Source organism: Nomascus leucogenys, chromosome 8, assembly GCF_006542625.1.
Source record: "Nomascus leucogenys isolate Asia chromosome 8, Asia_NLE_v1, whole genome shotgun sequence".
Taxonomy (NCBI): Eukaryota; Metazoa; Chordata; class Mammalia; order Primates; family Hylobatidae; genus Nomascus; species Nomascus leucogenys.
In genome coordinates, this window is record NC_044388.1 from 17970451 (window position 1) to 17988894 (window position 18444).

An 18444-nucleotide genomic window follows, 5' to 3' on the forward strand; every position below is an offset into this window, starting at 1 on the left:
TTAAAAATTAATGACGCTCAGACCTCAACTCCTGGAAATTCTGATCTAATTGGTCTAGGGTGAGGCCCAGGCAGCAGTCTTTATTTTTTTAAGTTGTCCAGGTGATGGTAATGTGCAGCCAAGGTTAAGAACCATTTTTCTACAGTAGTGCTTCTCAAATTTTAATCTATATTCACATCACCTGGGAGATCTTTTTAATCTGCAAATTGTGATTCAGGAGATCAGTGATAGCATGTGAGAATCTGATTAACAAGCTTCAGGGTGATGTTGATGCTACTGCCTGAGGACCATGCTTTGAGTAGCGATGAATTAGATCATCCCTAGCCACAATTTTTATGCAGTCTGTGTTCTGAGATCTTAAAGTACATAAGCATCACCCGGGAAGTAACTAAACATGCAAAATTATCAAGCTCCCCAAATTTTTACCAAATGTCCCAAGTAATTGCGAGATTCATAGTCTGAGGACCAAATACACACTACTCTACCCAAATGATATTTATTCTATGAATCCCATTTAAAAAAAATGGCAGGCCGGGCGCTGTGGCTCAGGCCTCTAATCCAGGACTTCGGGAGGCCAAGGTGGGTGGACCATGAGATGAGGAGTTCAAGACCAGCCTGGCCAAGATGGTGAAACTCCGTCTCTACTAAAAATACAAAAAAATTAGCCAGGTGTAGTGGTGAACGCCTGTAATCCCAGCTACTTGGGAGGCTGAGGCAGAAGAATCGCTTGAACCCCGGAGGCAGAAGTTGCAGTGAGCGGAGATCGCACCACTGCACTCCAACGTGGGCGAGAGAGCGAGACTCCGTCTCAAAAAAAAAAAAAAAAAAAAAGGCAGTAGCATTGTTTATCAATTTGTAGGCTGCCTGATCAAATGCAGAGAAATTTTTTCTTATTCCAGGTGAAAAGACAAATTACCAAAATGTAATGGCTCAAACCAACAGTAATTTTATTATATCTCATGATTTTGTGGGCAAGAAATGTGGGCAGAGATTGGCTGGGTGATTTTCCTCCCTGTAGTGTATACAGAAGTCATTTAATTTCTAAGTAGTGAATGCACTAGTCTGAAGAGTCCAAGATGGCTTCATTTTACATGCCTTGGTACTCTGGCTGGAAAGCTGGGCCCAGCTGAGACTGTCACCCGGAATGCCTACATATGACCTCTTAAGTTGGGCAGTCTCAGGTTAGTAAGTCTCTACATGGTGGCTCAACACTCCCGAGTGTTCCAAGACACAAGAAGTGGAAGTTGCCATTCTCTCAAGACCTGGGCTTGGAAACTGGCACAGTGTCATTTCTGCCACATTCCACTGGTCCAAGCTGTCAGAGTTCACTCAGGTTCAAAGTGAGGAGTCATATACAGGCTTGCTTCATGGCCATGCAACCCCGTGTGCAGTAACGCAGGGCCCAAAACTCAAAAGGGCCCCATACTTGGCTTAATGCTCTGCTGTTGCTATCTTGAAAATATTTATAATTTTTCATGAGTGAACTCCCATTCACAATTGCTTCAAAGACAATAAAATACCTAGGAATCCAACTTACAAGGGATGTGAAGGACCTCTTCAAGGAGAACTACAAACCACTGCTCAATGAAATAAAAGAGGATACAAACAAATGGAAGAACATTCCATGCTCATGGGTTGGAAGAATCAATATCGTGAAAATGGCCATACTGCCCAAGGTAATTTATAGATTCAATGCCATCCCCATCAAGCTACCAATGTCTTTCTTCACAGAATTGGAAAAAACTACTTTAAAGTTCATATGGAACCAAAAAAGAGCCCGCATCGCCAAGTCAATCCTAAGCCAAAAGAACAAAGCTGGAGGCATCACGCTACCTGACTTTAAACTATACTACAAGGCTACAAAACCAAAACAGCATGGTACTGGTACCACAACAGAGACATAGATCAATGGAACAGAACAGAGCCCTCAGAAATGATGCCGCATATCTACAACTATCTGATCTTTGACAAACCTGACAAAAACAAGAAATGGGGAAAGGATTCCCTATTTAATAAATGGTGCTGGGAAAACTGGCTAGCCATATGTAGAAAGCTGCAACTGGATCCCTTCCTTACACCTTATACAAAAATTAATTCAAGATGGATTAAAGACTTATATGTTAGACCTAAAACCATTAAAATCCTACAAGAAAACCTAGGCAATACCATTCAGGACATAGGCGTGGGCAAGGACTTCATGTCTAAAACACCAAAAGCAATGGCAACGAAAGGCAAAATTGACAAATGGGATCTCATTAAACTAAAGAGCTTCTGCACAGCAAAAGAAACTACCATCAGAGTGAACAGGCAACCTACAGAATGGGAGAAAATTTTTGCAACCTACTCTTCTGACAAAGGGCTAATATCCAGAATCTACAATGAACTCAAACAAATTTACAAGAAAAAAACAAACAACCCCATCAAAAAGTGGGCAAAGGACATGAACAGACACTTCTCAAAAGAAGACATTTATGCAGCCAAAAAACACATGAAAAAATGCTCATCATCACTGGCCATCAGAGAAATGCAAATCAAAACCACAGTGAGATACCATCTCACACCAGTTAGAATGGCCATCATTAAAAAATCAGGAAACAACAGGTGCTGGAGAGGATGTGGAGAAATAGGAACACTTTTACACTGTTGGTGGGACTGTAAACTAGTTCAACCATTGTGGAAGTCAGTGTGGCGATTCCTCAGGGATCTCGAACTAGAAATACCATTTGACCCAGCCATCCCATTACTGGGTATATACCCAAAGGACTATAAATCATGCTGCTATAAAGACACATGCACACGTATGTTTATTGCGGCACTATTCACAATAGCAAAGAGTTGGAACCAACCCAAATGTCCAACAACAATAGACTGGATTAAGAAAATGTGGCACATATACACCATGGAATACTATGCAGCCATAAAAAATGATGAGTTCGTGTCCTTTGTAGGGACATGGATGAAACTGGAAAACATCATTCTCAGTAAACTATCGCAAGGACAAAAAACCAAACACCGCATGTTCTCACTCATAGGTGGGAATTGAACAATGAGAACTCATGGACACAGGAAGGGGAACATCACACTCCAGGGACTGTTGTGGGTTGGGGGGAGGGGGGAGGGACAGCATTAGGAGATACACCTAATGCTAAATGACGAGTTAATGGGTGCAGGAAATCAACATGGCACATGGATACATATGTAACAAACCTGCACATTGTGCACATGTACCCTAAAACCCTAAAGTATAATAAAAAAAAAATAGATGAATAGATAGATAAAGAATATATATACCTAAGTACATGTATAGATACATAAATTTGCAAAAAAAAATCATGACTAAAATGTACACAGAAATGGTGATTTCTCATTTTACAAATAAAAGATGCCTTGTAGATAAAAAAAAAAAAAAAAAAAAGATTTTCCCATGTCATTAAAGTGGTTTTGTTTTTGTTTTTTGTAACAGAGACTTTGGCAAATTCAAGATAATGTTTACCATTGGCAATCATGGGGAAGGGTGAGGTGGGGAGAGCACGTAACCAAGGGAGATTTATCATATTGGAATGCTCTCTGTCTTAAGCTTGATGCTGGGTACTCTTTTTTGAATGTCCTAAATGATACATAATAAAGTAGAAATTTAAACACCAAAAAAAAAAAAAAAGAAAATATTTATAATTTTTGAATAAGGGGCATTACATATTCATTTTGCACTGGGTCCCACAAACTGTGTAGCTGTCTTAGCTGTCTTTTCTATCGGAGGACTATTAAAAAAAATGTGGCCATCTTTAGTAAGTTATACGCCACCTGCCAAATATTTTATTCTCACTGTATTTCTGTATTAAAAGTTATTCTTTCAAAATGCAGACTGAAGTACGTGGGTTAAATTCAGCAGGAAGAAGAAAAACAGGTTATGAGGTTAGAAATAATGTCTTTTTTTTTTTTTTTTTAAGACGTAGTCTCGCTCTCTCACCCAGGCTGGAGTGCAGTGGCGCCATCTCGGCTCACTGCAAGCTCCGCCTCCCAGGTTCACGCCATTCTGCTGCCTCAGCCTCCCGAGTAGCTGGGACTACAGGCGCCTGCCACCACGCCTGGCTAATTTTTTTGTATTTTTAGTAGAGACGGGGTTTCACCGTGTTAGCCAGGAAGAAATAATGTCAGTTTTTAGGATGAAGAAATTTGGTCACTGTGGCATTGACCAATAGTAGTCTAAGATCAGTACGCAAGTAGGGTGGAGAAATGTGGATTAGAGGCATGTCACTGGATAGAAATGACGTGGGGAAAGGAGAGATGCATGCTTCAGAACACTCAGTTCCAGACGGTAGAATCTGAATGTACTCTCCAAGCTGTAGGAAGTTAGCATAGTGAGTTTCGTTATTTGTTGGAGAGAATGGGTGATGGTTATCTACTTACTCAAGCATAGTTATGGGAGTGTTCAGCTGAGGCCCATTCCAAAGGAGGTACTAAGATGCAAAAATGTTCAAAGGGTTTAGTCAGAAACCTAGTGGATGATCCTTAAACCCCTGATCCACATGGAGAATTCAAAAATTTGAAGTTAGAAATCAGAACGGATTTGAAAAGGTAGAAAGTTCTTAAGGTACTGTGATGGTGGAAATGTTTCCCTTTATCTCAGGAGACCACCTGCAGAAATTAGTATGTATACTCTGGATTTTGAAGAATGCAAAAGCCTGGTGTATGACTTCTTCCTGAAGAAAATCTAAAGGGTAAGAGAAAAGATGACTAGCCACTTTGATGGAGGGAATGAAGGAGAGATTGGTGTGCGGTCTCCAATGTCCCATGTTGCAATGAGTTAAAAAACTTAACCTTGTCTAAGGATTGTCCCTGGTGGTGTTAGACTGTAAAATCTAAAAGCTCTTTCTTGGCTGGCATTATTATTTGCTGGTCATTCTATCTACATGCATACTGAGAGAGAGACATCGCGGGAAGCACATACCAGGCACTCCATAAATTTTTCAGATTTCCCAACTGCTTCCAGAAAGGAGTTTCCGGTTAGGCACGGCGGCAGCGAAAGAAATAGCTGCAATGTTTGTGGAGCAGCTGGGACCCAGGCCTGTGCTCCCTGTGAGGCACGCCCGCCAGACAACGGAGAGAAGCCCTGTGTCGGAGCACCACTCCACCAGCGGCCGGTCCACTGCTGGTCCCGCACAGTCACCACTCGCCCCGTCCTTCCTGCTAGCCCCGCCCTTCTTGCTAGCCCGCCTCGCCCTTTTTGCTTTCTCGACCCACCCCGTTTGCCCTGCCCCGCCCACATGCTCCGCCCCACTTGCCCGGCCCCTCTTATTGTCCCGCCCAGCCCTGCCCCGCCCCGTCCTGCTGCCCCGCCCCGTCCTGCTGCCCCGCCCCGTCCCCTCTCCCACCCCGCCCGTTCTGCTGCCCCGCCCCGTCCTGCAGCCCCGCCCCCCCAGTTGCCCCACCCCATTCCGCTCTCCCACCCCGCCCGTTCCGCTGCCCCGCCCCGTTCCGCTGCCCCGCCCCGTTCCGCTGCCCCTCTACGTCATGCTCTGCGACCCCGTCCCGTTCTGCTGCCCCGCCCCGTCCTGCAGCCCCGCCCCCCAGTTGCCCCACCCCATTCCGCTCTCCCGCCCGCCCCGTTCCGCTGCCTCGCCTCGTCCGGCTCTCCGGCCCCGCCCCGTTCCGCTGCCCCGCCCCGTCCTGCTCCCCCTCTCCGTTCCGCTGCCCCGCCCCGTCTTGCTTCCCCGCCCCGCCCCTCTGTTTCCCCGCCCCATCCCGCTCCCCCGCCCCGCCCCGTTCCGCCGCTCCGCCCCGTCCCGCTGCTCCGCCTAGTCCTGCTCTCCGGCCCGGCTCCATCCCGCTGCCCCGCCCCGTCCCGTTCTGTTCCGTTCCGTTCCGCTTCCCAGCCCCGCCGGTACCCACTAGCTAGTAGCGGCCGCGGACGCCATGGGGACCGCCTCGTCGCTCGTGAGCCCCGCGGGCGGGGAGGTGATCGAGGACACGTACGGGGCGGGCGGCGGCGAGGCCTGCGAGATCCCGGTGGAGGTGAAGCCCAAGGCTCGCCTGCTGCGCAACTCCTTCCGCCGAGGCGCGGGGGCGGTGGCGGGGGCCGGGCCCGGGTCGCTGCCTCGCGGGGCGGGCGCGGGCGGGCTGCTAGGGGCTAGCTTCAAGTCCACCGGCTCGTCGGTGCCCGAGCTGGAGTACGCGGCGGCCGAGTACGAGCGGCTCAAGAAGGAGTACGAGATCTTCCGCGTCAGCAAGAACCAGGAGTTGTTGTCCATGGGCCGCCGCGAGGCCAAGCTGGACACGGAGAACAAGCGGCTGCGGGCCGAACTGCAGGTAACGCCGGGCCGGGCCGGGCCGCGACGCCGGGAGACCCCCGGGAAACACGGCCGTCCTGCTCCCTCTCCAAACCAAGCGGCTTTGAAAGTTCGGCGGAAACTGCCCATTTTAATTTGAGAGGCCATATTCTCTTCGAGTCTTAAATGATTCCTTAACTCCCTCCCCTTTTTCTGTCTCTTTTTTTGGAGACAGGGTCTCGCTGCGGTGGCACGATCGCGGCTCACTGCAACCTGGAACTCCTGGGCTCAACGATCCTCCCGCCTCAGCCTCCTAAAGTTCTGGGATTACAGGAGTGAGCCACCGCGCCCGGCCCCCGCTTTTCTATTTCTGGTTTATTCACTGAGGCACTTAGAAGTTAGCCGGAAAGTGTCCTGAGGAGGCAAATGCCAGTCTCCAGCTCCACTCGCGCCCCCGCGCCCATCCGCTCAGAAGGCCGGTGACATCTGTTGAAGCAACTCAACAAACTCTTCCTAGGAGTTTTTCCCCCCTCCCCCCCATAAAAATTTTACGTGGGGCTCCAAAGTGGGGCTCATGTGTCAGTTTCTTTGTGAAGTTTCATCGCTCTTGCATTTTAATGGTCTTGACATGAAAATTTCTGGAAGCCATTTCTGGATTCTCACCATGGTTGAAAACCTTTAGATGTAGTCAAATTTTCTTAGTCCATTTGATTAATTTACTCTAAAAGCAATTATTGCATGCCCTCCATGTAGCAGGTCCATTATAATTCATTAAAATAGTATGTAAAGCGGCCGGGCGTGGTGGCTCACGCCTGTAATCCCAACACTTTGCAAGGCCTAGGCAGGCGGATCACCTGAAGTCAGGAGTTCGAGATCAGCCTGGCCAACATGGTGAAACCCCGTCCCTACTAAAAATACAAAACAGCCGGGCATGGTGGCACGCGCCTGTAATCTCAGCTACTCAGGAGGCTGAGGCAGGAGAATTGCTTGAACCCGGGGGGCGGAGGTTGCAGTGAGCCGAGATTGCACCATTGCACTCCAGCCTGGGTGACAGAGCGAGACTCCGTCTCAAAAAAAAAAAAATAAAAATAAAGCAACCTCTCTCTATATATATAAAGCAAGAGGTTGCTTTTCTGTGAACGAATCTCTAAGACTTTTTGCCCTCAGTTTGGGGCCCCTCTGATCGTTGTTGTGTCGTTTGTTTACTCTTTACTGTGGGAGAGACTTGTAGGCAGCCTAAGAGTTCCTGGAGTCGTTACAGTCGGGGTGAAATAAATACCTCAGACTGATTTTTCTAAAAGAAAAAAAGCCTCCTGTCTTCCAGACTAGAAATTCTTCTAGTCAGGTTTTGTTGTTGTTGTTGTTGTTGTTTTTGTTTTTAAACTCCCTCATTAGCTGTTGCGTAATTATTGTTGTCTGGGAAGAAGTCCGTATAGCCGTTTATCTGTTGTTTTATCAGTTTTCCTACTGGGCAGCCTTAATGCACTTGCATGTATAAAATGGACTCGTGCATTTCAAATATCTGATTTAATGTATCCAAGCCACTGCCCAACAGACACTGCACGTTGGAAACAACTGTGAGGTGGGGGTAGAAAAGGCCAAACCAAACAGGGCGGAGTGCAATAAGGGTTGGCAAGTGCCACAGTCACTCCTGTCACCAATCCTGATTCCCTGTGAAACATACTGGTTCCTTTCTCACATATCGAGGCATGAAAAAACTTATCCATATTCATTTCATTTATTGTGTCAGACATTTACTGGAGACCTGCAGTGTACCAGGCACTGTGAAGTGCTCAAGGGATGGTGAGATAAGACATAGTGCCAACGGGCACACAGTCTCCTAGAACTACTTATCCTTCAAGTTAAGCCTTATAAAATGTAATTGTTACTATCACAAAGATGGAAAAGGCATAAGGAAGTTTAAGAGCTGATGCAGTGTTTCAAAAAAAGTTAATTTCCATTGAAAGCTTAATGTTGCAGTCTTTATTTGTGGTAGTTCAAGCATGCTTGCGGTTTTTTTCCATTATGTTTTGAATAAAATGGCAACATGAAGTTCCTGATAATTGGTAAAATAATAAGTAGACTTAAAATTCTAAGATACGTAACATATATATATATATAAAAGAATGTAAAATTGAGGAGCAAGACTATTTTTGTTAGGAAATAACGAGGTAAATTATTCTAGGCACTTCAAAAAACGTATCAGAAGATACTTCGAGAAAAAGAAAGTGCTTTAGAAGCAAAATACCAAGCAATGGAGAGAGCAGCAACATTTGAACATGACAGAGATAAAGTTAAAAGGCAATTCAAGGTAAATTCCTTACATTTTTACCCCCAAAGCAACATGGAATAAAATAGTATATTCTAAAAGTATATATACAATGCGATGAATAAGTAGAAGTAAGTCATGTAGGATTCATGAAAGTTGTAAGAATTATTGTAGACCACTTTCACATTTTTGAGTTGGACGTGGTAAACTTGAGATCATTTCAAAGAAAAACGTATGAAAGTGAACATTTTAATAGTAATTTCGAAAAAAAGGAAAGCGTTTTTGTATGGGGAAAAGCATTCGGAAATGTTTAGGGATGTTGTATTATTGGTATTTAGTGGGAGAGAGACAAATTTCCTAAACATCATGCAGTGCACATGACAGACCCACACCACAGACATGCATCCTGCTGGAATTCCAGTGGCTTCCAGTTGCAAAACAGTAAGGTAAAGGTACTAGGACATTCACCCTACAAAAGAGGAAATCGAGGACCAAATGATTATTGGTTTTATGAATGAATTATTTTTCCCTTAAAGTTGATGACACAACTTTTTGATTATGAAAAAGCTTTCAAAATTAAAATTATTCTTTTTAAAGATTTTTAGAGAGACCAAAGAAAATGAAATTCAGGACTTACTGAGGGCCAAGAGGGAGTTGGAGAGCAAACTTCAGAGGCTACAGGCTCAGGGTATCCAAGTATTTGATCCTGGGGAGTCTGATTCAGATGACAACTGTACAGATGTCACTGGTAAGTGTATATCCTATTTATATTTTGAGCTTTCAACATGGCTCTAATGACATGTAGAGCCAACTTTGAATTCTGCTAGATTTCTTTTACTTACCTATATTAGGTTATTGCTTTAACTACTGTTGCAAATAGTGTCGTGCGTTCTCTCTGTCAGCTGCTAAGACACCTCTTCTCCAAGAAGTGTATGAATTTGAGGACTGAAGTTCCTTCTACCTTGTCACTCTGCCAACCCTAACCCATAATTTTTACTCTCTAGTCTAAGATAGCTACCCCAGCTCCCACCAGCACATCTGCATTTTAGCCAAGGGAAAGAAGGAAGGGGAGAACATGTTCCTTTCCCAGAAGGTACAACCTAAGATCACTTCTCAAATCCCATTAGTTAGAACTATAACTGGGAAGACTGGATAGTGTAAGCAGCAGCCAGGCAGACATGTGTCCAACTAAAATGTAGGGTTCTGTTACTGAAGAAAAGAGGAGAATGTATATTGGAGTTAGTAGTCTCTGCAATGTTATTTCTTTACATAATGATGTATTCTTTGCAACTATCATTTAGAATACTTGCATTATAGTTCACTGAGTGGTTTCCAGTATAGCATTGTGAACTATTCAAAAAGTATTTGTTTTATAATTAAACAAATAAAACATGTTTTCTGGAAATAAAAGCTTGAAATCACAGAGCGAAAGGGTTTACATATTCTAAGAAAATGTTAATAAAGTGTGATTGATACCGAAAAAAGAAAAATATTCCATTTTAAAATGCAGTGGAAAAATGTAGTCACTCTCCCATTTATAATGAACTGTAAGTATATTCTCACAAATGGATGCATTTTGGAGTAAAATATAGTAACTGACAGTTCCTTCTTAATTTTCACTGTAGTATCATTGGAATCTGACCAACATCCTGGAATTTTTATTGCTAACTTTTAAGGAAAAAAATGAAGGCCGGGTGCGGTGGCTCATGCCTGTAATCCCAGCACTTTGGGATGCCAAGGCGGGCGGATCACGAGGTCAAAAGATCAAGACCATCCTGGCCAACATGGTGAAACCCCGTCTGTACTAAATACGAAAATTAGCTGGGCGTGGTGGTGTGTGCCTGTAGTCCCAGCTACTCGAGAGGCTGAGGCAGAAGAATCGCTTGAACGCAGGAGCTGGAGGTTGCAGTGAGCCAAGATCGTGCCACTGCACTCCAATGTGGTGACAGAGCGAGACTCGTCTCAAAAAAAAAAAAAAAAATGATTCTTAATTGCCAAGAGTAGCTGAGAAAATGCTTTTTTATACCCCAACACAAGTCTTAGTGATTATTTCAGTATTGACATATTCAAATGTACAGTGTTTCAAAACTATTGTAATTGTCTTGGCAAGTTAGAAACAAATTCCTTTCTAGGTCTTTTTTCATATTTTGTTTTAAACAGGAAGAAGGAACACTTGAGGGGGAATGTCACCCATTTGAGATTCAAAGAGCTACAAATAGTAAGCTCAGTTTTGCCAGAGATTTAGCTCAAATAACAATTTACTTACAGTTATCAAGGATGTAGATATTCTGACAAATATAATTGATTAGAAAATCATCATGTTCATAAGTAGCTATTGATTCAGACATTAATTTTGTTGCTCTAGGAGGTTGACAAGGATGTACTCCCTGCTGCAAAGAGTTTATGTCCTAATAAATTATGAATATTTTTATATTTATGTGTGTTAGTAACAGTCTGCCTTTGAGGTTTTTTCCTTCAGATTTTAACTGGTGCCTAAGCTGTACAGTTGGAAATGTTTTTTAGAATTTTTTTCTGTAAAATGTTTTTAACTTCCTTCTTATTATGATTTCTTTTTTATTGTATTCTTGTTTATTTTCATCTTTCTCTTTTTAATCCACTCTTTGAATTTGAGATGATAACCAGAATTATGTTAATCAGTATCTTTGAACTTTGCCAAAAGTCGATGGCAAAGTATTTTCAAAATCATTGTTTGAATATTTGTAATATTTTAATATTTCTTAAAATTAGAAATCCTGTTCAGTATATGTGATGAGTTTTTGGACATTCAATAAGTTGGCTTTCACAAGATAAAAATCTCTTGCTGAACAGCTGCTGGAACCCAATGTGAATATTGGACTGGCGGAGCCTTGGGAAGTGAACCTTCCATAGGAAGCATGATCCAGCTTCAGCAGTCCTTCAGAGGCCCTGAGTTTGCCCATAGTTCTATAGATGTGGAAGGACCCTTTGCAAATGTTAACAGAGGTAATACATGCTGTTTGTCAATTACTTGCCTAGTGGTAGTGACTGTTCATGTTTTATAATCTTGTGCTAGAACTATTAATACCATTAGCAAAGCATGAAATTTGTGTTCCTAGTGCTTTCCATTGACAAACCATCATACAGTGGGGCTGTAACTAACAAGGAAGGATGAGGTTACATAATTCATATGGGGATCAGATGGTACTCCTGCCAGCCTGGCCAGCCAGGTTCTAGTAACTGTGTTCTGGTCTGAATTCTCTGGTGTTTTAGTTGAGTAGCAAATCTAATGTAGATTAACTGAAAAACAGTAGGTTTTAGTCTTTCCCTCTGCTTCTTTGATAGTGCTGAAGATTAGAGCAGGTTATGGAGCAAAATACCAAAAAGCTCTATTAGGTAATATAGTACAGTTTTCCTTCCATATCCACAGATCCACTCAACCACTGATTACAAATATTTGGAAAAATAATCATGAAAATAACAATACAACAATAAAAATAGAAATAAGAAACAATACAGTATAACAACTATTTACATAGCATTTACATTGCATGAGGTATTGTAAATAACTAGAGATTATTTAAAGCAGGGGTATCCAATCTTTTAGCTTCCCTGGCCCACACTGAAAGAAGAATTTCTTTGGCCACAAATAAAATACACTAACACTAATGATAGTTGATGAGCTAAAAAAAATTGCAAAAAAGTCTTACAATGTTGTGTTGGGCTGCAAAGCCATCCTGGGCCACATGGATTGGACAAGCTTGATTTAAAGAATATGGGAGGATGTGCGTAATTTATATGCAAACACCACATGATTTTATGTAAGGGACCTGAGAATCTGTGGATTTGGTATGTGAGGGGAGGTGCTGGTACCAATCCTCCATTGATACCAAGGGACAACTGTATTCATACCCCAAAGAATATTTTCCTTATTTTTATATAACATAGTATCCAGAATAGCTCTAAGATCTGTTCAGAATTTCAATATCAGTGCAGACTTAAGAAGTTATAAGTAGTTCTACTCTTTTTCCTTGAAACCGTACAGTTATTTCTCTATCAGCAAAATGAAAATCATTTTTAAAATTGTGCTTCTTGAACTAGCCAAATAATGTGTTAAATTTTTATTCTCACTAAATATAGTTAGCATAAGGCTACTTTTCATTTTATGCCATTCTTGAACATTCTTTTAACTCAATATATTTCCAGAATAATAAGAAAGTAAAGCGATAGATCCTCTTGGGAATGTAGGCTAACTTCAGGTAACAAACTAATTGAGTATCTCATGTAAAATTTTTTCATGACACTTGACTGGAACCACTGGTGCCTTAGGGAAGACCACTGGTGACATTCATTGCTTCAAGTCCTAGGATAGAATTTGAGTTTAGAAAACTAATTGCCTTCGAATATATTACTCTAGAAGATATGGCAGTATTAAGATGTAAGATCAGATTCCATTCTATGATGCCTGTTATGTTTTTTAAACTTTTTTAGAATGATCAAATGTGTTCTGGTAATTTTTTCATGAACTTGAGAAATTTTATTTTCAGATGATTGGGATATTGCTGTAGCTAGTTTATTACAAGTTACTCCTCTGTTTTCACATTCTCTGTGGAGTAACACTGTCAGATGTTACCTCATTTATACAGATGAAACCCAGCATGAGATGGATCTTTTCCTTAAGGTGAGGATATTTATAAATTCTGTATCAACCAATTTAAAATATAAGTTAGTATCATATTCTGTTTCTGATACTACTGTATCTCAACCAAATAGTTTCCTACTAGATTATATGTCTTAAAGAACAGGAAGTGTCTTGGGCTTTTCTTAAGAGAAAATATTGTTCAGTATTATATGTAAAGAAAGGCGGTGAATTGAGGGTTTATTTATTTATTTTTACTTTCTGGAATTAACTTTCTTAGGACAGGAGCTAAGACAGAAAAAGAAGGTTTTAACTCGTTTTAGTTAGTTTTAAATGTCAAACTAAGGTGTTGGAACTTTCTGGAGTTTGTTTAGTTTGTGTGTTTGTTTGCTTGTTTTGAGACAGTGTCTTGCTCTGTTGCCTGGGCTGGAGGGCAGTGGCACAGTCATAGCTCACTGTAGCTTCAAACTCATGAGCTCAATTAATTCTCCTGCTCAGTCCTCCAGAACAGCTACCACTACAGGCACACACCACCACATACAGCTAATTTAATTTTTTTTTTTTGTAGAGAATGGGTCTCATTGTGTTGCCTAGGCTTGTTTAGTGAATTCTTCATTGCGTATTCTCCACAATGTTTAAGACTCTTGTTGATTGTGTCTACTTTAGTTACTCTCTCTGCCAGCTCTATCCTTGAGTCTGTCTCAGGGAGTAAAATTTTCTCCTTACCATGGTTTAAATTTTCCAAGGCAGCCGTTGGAGTTATTCTAAGGCAAGGGTCACTATAGCCACTTGGTGAAATCTGGCCTGCTGCCTGTTTTAAATGGCCCAGAGAAAAGATTGGTTTTCACATTTTAAGTGGTAGAAAAAAATCAAAAGGAGAATAATATTTTATGACATGTGAAAATTATATGAAATACAAATTTTAGTGTCTATCAAGTTTTATTAGAACATTGCTGCGTTCATTCGTTTACGTATCATCCATGGCAGCACTACAACACCAATTCAATGGCAGAGTAAATTGTGATAGAAACCAAATAAACCACAAAGATCCCTGCTAAAACAGCCAAGTTGTTAAGCTATTATTATTTTTGTAGAAATATTTGCTATCTAACCCTTTATATAAAAAGCTTGCCTACCAGTGTTCCAAGGGAATTTTATAGAATCTGTGTGTCACATGCTATACCTGCTATATTAACATCTTCCCTGTTGTTGATTACCAAATTCATTTAGCTTTCCTTTGTGATATTATTCAATTTTAATAAAAAGATAAAATATTTTAAAGCCCAAAGCTTCCATCCAGTAATTGAATATGTTATTCCCAAGGACATTTTGAGTGTATTACTAATTTCTTTCATAATAATAGTCATCATTACTAATTATAGATTTATGTGTTTTTAACTAATATTGCTCTGCTTTAGCGTTCTGATATATCATGGTGGATGTTTTTTACTATACAGATTTATGGATCTATATTTTGCACTCTTTATGACAATAAAACAGATTGTTCATAGTAATAATAACAAAAAGAAACAAATACTAAAGCAAAATAGCCTAATACTGTCTCCTGTTGTTCTAGATTTATTATGAAATGTCATTTTCTGAGCTAGAAAAAGGCCAAGTTGCTAAGTTATTATTATTTGTATTTGAGAGAAACTTGCCTTTTTAAGATTTTCTTTAAAATGTGATTATTTTAAAAATTTTATATGAAAAGATATCCAGTATAACCTGTTTTAAAGCATGCTTTTTATTTTAAGTAGTATGAATCTCACTTGATCTTTAGTTAAATACATTAAACTTTTGTATGTTTTCATTTGTTTTTAGGACTATTCACCTAAACTTAAGAGAATGTGCGAGACAATGGGATATTTTTTCCATGCTGTTTATTTTCCATTGGATGTTGAAAATCAATACCTCACTGTAAGAAAATGGGAAATTGAGAAAAGTTCTTTAGTTATTTTATTTATTCACTTAACATTACCAAGGTAAGCTGAAAAAAAATATAATTTATTATAAGCAGTAAACTGTAAATAGAATTGAGATTGCCAAATAAGCTTCAAAGATAAATTTTAATTGCATCCTTATAATAAAAAAATCCATGAAATTCAATAAATTCTACAACTGTTTCACACTTAAATAAAATAATTAAAAGTTTTATGCTGTTAGACTTGTTTCATAGGTCATATGATCAACATCTTAATTTATAGCTTATTTTAATCAGAGTTTGGCAAATATAGCCCAAGGGCCAAATCTAGCCAGGAGTTTGCTTTTGTAAATAAAGTTTTATTGGAACACAGCCACATTCATTCATATATATATATATATATGATCAAATCAAAAGGAGAATAAATATATCTATATATAGATATAGATATATAGATTTTTTTTTTTTGAGACAGAGTCTTGCTCTGTCGTCCAGGTTGGAGTGCAGTGGTACAATCTCAGCTCACTGCAAGCTCTACCTCCCGGGTTCACACCATTCTCCTGCCTCAGCCTCCCGAGTAGCTGGGACTACAGGTGCCCACCACCACGCCTGGCTAATTTTTTGTATTTTTAGTAGAGACGGGGTTTCACCGTGCTAGCCAGGATGGTCTCGATCTCCTAACCTTGTGATCTGCCTGCCTTGGCCTCCCAAAGTGGTGGGATTACAGGCGTAGGCCAACACACCTGGCCCATTCATGTATTTTCTACAGCTGCCTATATACTGTAATAGCAAAGTTGAATCTTTACAACAGAAACCATATGTCCTACAAAATCTGAGTTGTTTACTATCTGGCCTTTTACAGAAAAAGTTGATAACCCCTAATTTCAATAATCAACATTAACCTTCATTGTTTTCTTTCTTTGGATACAAACTGAGAGGTATTTGAACTATATATGTTACATATAAAGTTCATGTACTTGATCACTTGTATAGGTGTTGAATCATAATTTACATTTTCTGAGGAGCTTACTATTTAAATAGACCCAGTAAAGTGAACAATGTTCTTATAATGTGAATATAATCATGCTAATGAATCTTGTCTGCAAGTAAAGATTTTTTTTCACCAGTTAGATATAAAGAACAAAATTAGTTTAATAAGAGGCTAATTTTTCTTTCTAGATTTACTATCTAAATTTAACCTTTCCAAAGCATTTTGCTTTTTTAATTGTGGACCAACTCTGACTTTAACTGTGTATAGATATATGTAGGGCCTTAAGTTTAACCAGTTTCCCTGTAGCATAGCCCATTGTAGACCCTTAAGACTTTGCCTAGTGGCCAGGTGAACAGGGAACTACCTGGTCGATGAGCCTTCATCCAGAATAAGTTTAAGGAGTTTTTCAACTTGATTGCCTTCAGTAGGGTTTCATTGCTATCCACCCCTTCCCTTTTCTTTCCCTGTTTTTATATTTATTAAGGATATATCTTATCTTATTACTTAATGATTGAATAGTTTTTTAATCTTACTTGGTAATATGTTATTTGTTGTTACATTATTTTTTCTAATTCTTATCTTTGATCCATAAAACCATTTTGTTTTTTCTTTACATTAAAGAAACTTTCTGGGTGACAGAGCATGACCCTGTCTCAAAAACAAACAAACAAACAAAAACTTACTTTTTAATAAAACATTGTATACATTATTTTTACACTTTAACATTTATTTTTCTTTTCCAATTTTAAACTCTTCTTGATGTTTTCCTCCCCATTTATTTCATATTTTATTACTTTTGCTTAGATTTCAGTTTATCTCCTTTTAGTAAAATTTTATATTGTACATTTTTTAAAATTTTATTCTTGTTAAAGAAATGAGGATTTTAATTTCTTAAATTTAATAATTTTAGTCACTACTTTGGCTTTATTTTACTTAAACTTTTCTTATTCCAGTTGCTTATTATTTTATTATTTGTTTCTTTCATGCCTGTCAAGAGGTATGGCAGTGGGGATGGGCTCCACACCACAAACGGGCTGTTGGAGCCTTTGTTTCAGATTGCACCTTCACCTACCCTGACGACTACCCCATCCTTTTCAAAAGATGAATCTAGAAAAGCCTCTCCTTAGCAGCTTGGAAGCTCCATGGGCAAACACTTTCCTGGTCAATTATTCCTTGTGTGCAGATGGTATCCACAGAGTTATTTGAAGATAGTGTTCACTGGCTTCTCCCACTATTCAGGCCTCTTATAAGAAATTATGAAGCTCAAAATGTATGGTTTTGGGGTATGAAATGATTAGATTTGGAGCAAACTATGCTAACAACGTGCCTAGTTGTAGGCGGGGAAGGTAGGCAGGAAGTCACGCTTAGTGAGGTGCACAGGCACTGTGCCTCTCAGTGTCACTGACCGGAGAAGGTGCATTAGAGGGAAACAGCCAGGCTCCTGCACTGCTTTTCCAGGGGTTCTTCTTTAATGCCTTTAATTTGATCCGCCTCCCTTCATGGAAGGAGAAAAATCCCAGGAGAAATCTCCTACAATGAAGGATGGGAACTGAAATATGGTGAGTCCAGGAGAGGCTGGCTGAGTAGGAATATTCCAGATAAAGGTTTAAAAATGAGGAATCCTCTCCCCATGATTGGCCCTCTTTCATTACATCAGCACCCTTGTTGGGCAGACCAGACTCACTAAGAATGCTTGAACCTACGTAGAAGGAGAGGTGCCTCTCCGTTTGCACAGCAACACAGAGGGGCGACTGTGGCTGGTTTTCCTCAGGGCATCATCAGTCTTTCTCAAGGGATGGGGAGGCTTCCGTACCTAAAGGGTAATTCAGTCACCTTTCAGGACTTCTTAGGCCCTATTATTGGTTCCATTCAGCTTTTTTTTTTTTTTTTTAACCAGCTCACCTATAGAGTTTCGTTATAGAATTTAGGCAAGTGGAAGCCCTTGTTTGTTCTATAGTTGATCTTTCTTCATTATGCCTCAGCCTCACTGTTTTAACTCCTCCAGCCCCACAAAGCTACATCTTCTCTAGCAGCTCCTCCCCTACATTTTTGTCTGCTCAGGCTACTTTCTGAAGGGATCCTAAAGTGCAACTTATCAACATATTAGCTGGCCTGTCATACTATCTAACTTCAGCAATTATCAACTCATGACTAGTTGTTTCATCTGTGGCATCTGCTTCCGTTCCACCAAATTATTTGAATAAAATCCCAGAGATCATATCATTTTATCTGAGCCCCATGGGTCAGTTTTGTAAGGAATGTTTTGAAATGTGGACATGTGCCTGAACAGCACGCCCATTCTTTGGTCTTCTGATGGGCCACAGACTTTTCCCCCAAAGCACTGACAGATGAATCATTGAAATTCCAAAATTCTATAGAACA

General features: G+C 40.4%; 1 protein-coding gene across 1 annotated transcript in view; it reads left to right on the top strand.

The window, feature by feature from the left end:
• The first annotated feature begins 5827 nt into the window (after window positions 1-5827).
• Window positions 5828-18444, top strand: part of NPHP3 (nephrocystin 3) — a 45371-nt gene continuing 32754 nt past the window's right edge. Inside the window, exons 1-6 of the mRNA XM_030816819.1 lie at window positions 5828-6306; window positions 8452-8577; window positions 9133-9283; window positions 11365-11517; window positions 13059-13192; window positions 14972-15132. Coding sequence (XP_030672679.1) covers window positions 5914-6306; window positions 8452-8577; window positions 9133-9283; window positions 11365-11517; window positions 13059-13192; window positions 14972-15132 — 1118 coding nt within the window. The 5' untranslated portion in view covers window positions 5828-5913. The remainder of the gene's footprint in view (window positions 6307-8451; window positions 8578-9132; window positions 9284-11364; window positions 11518-13058; window positions 13193-14971; window positions 15133-18444) is intronic.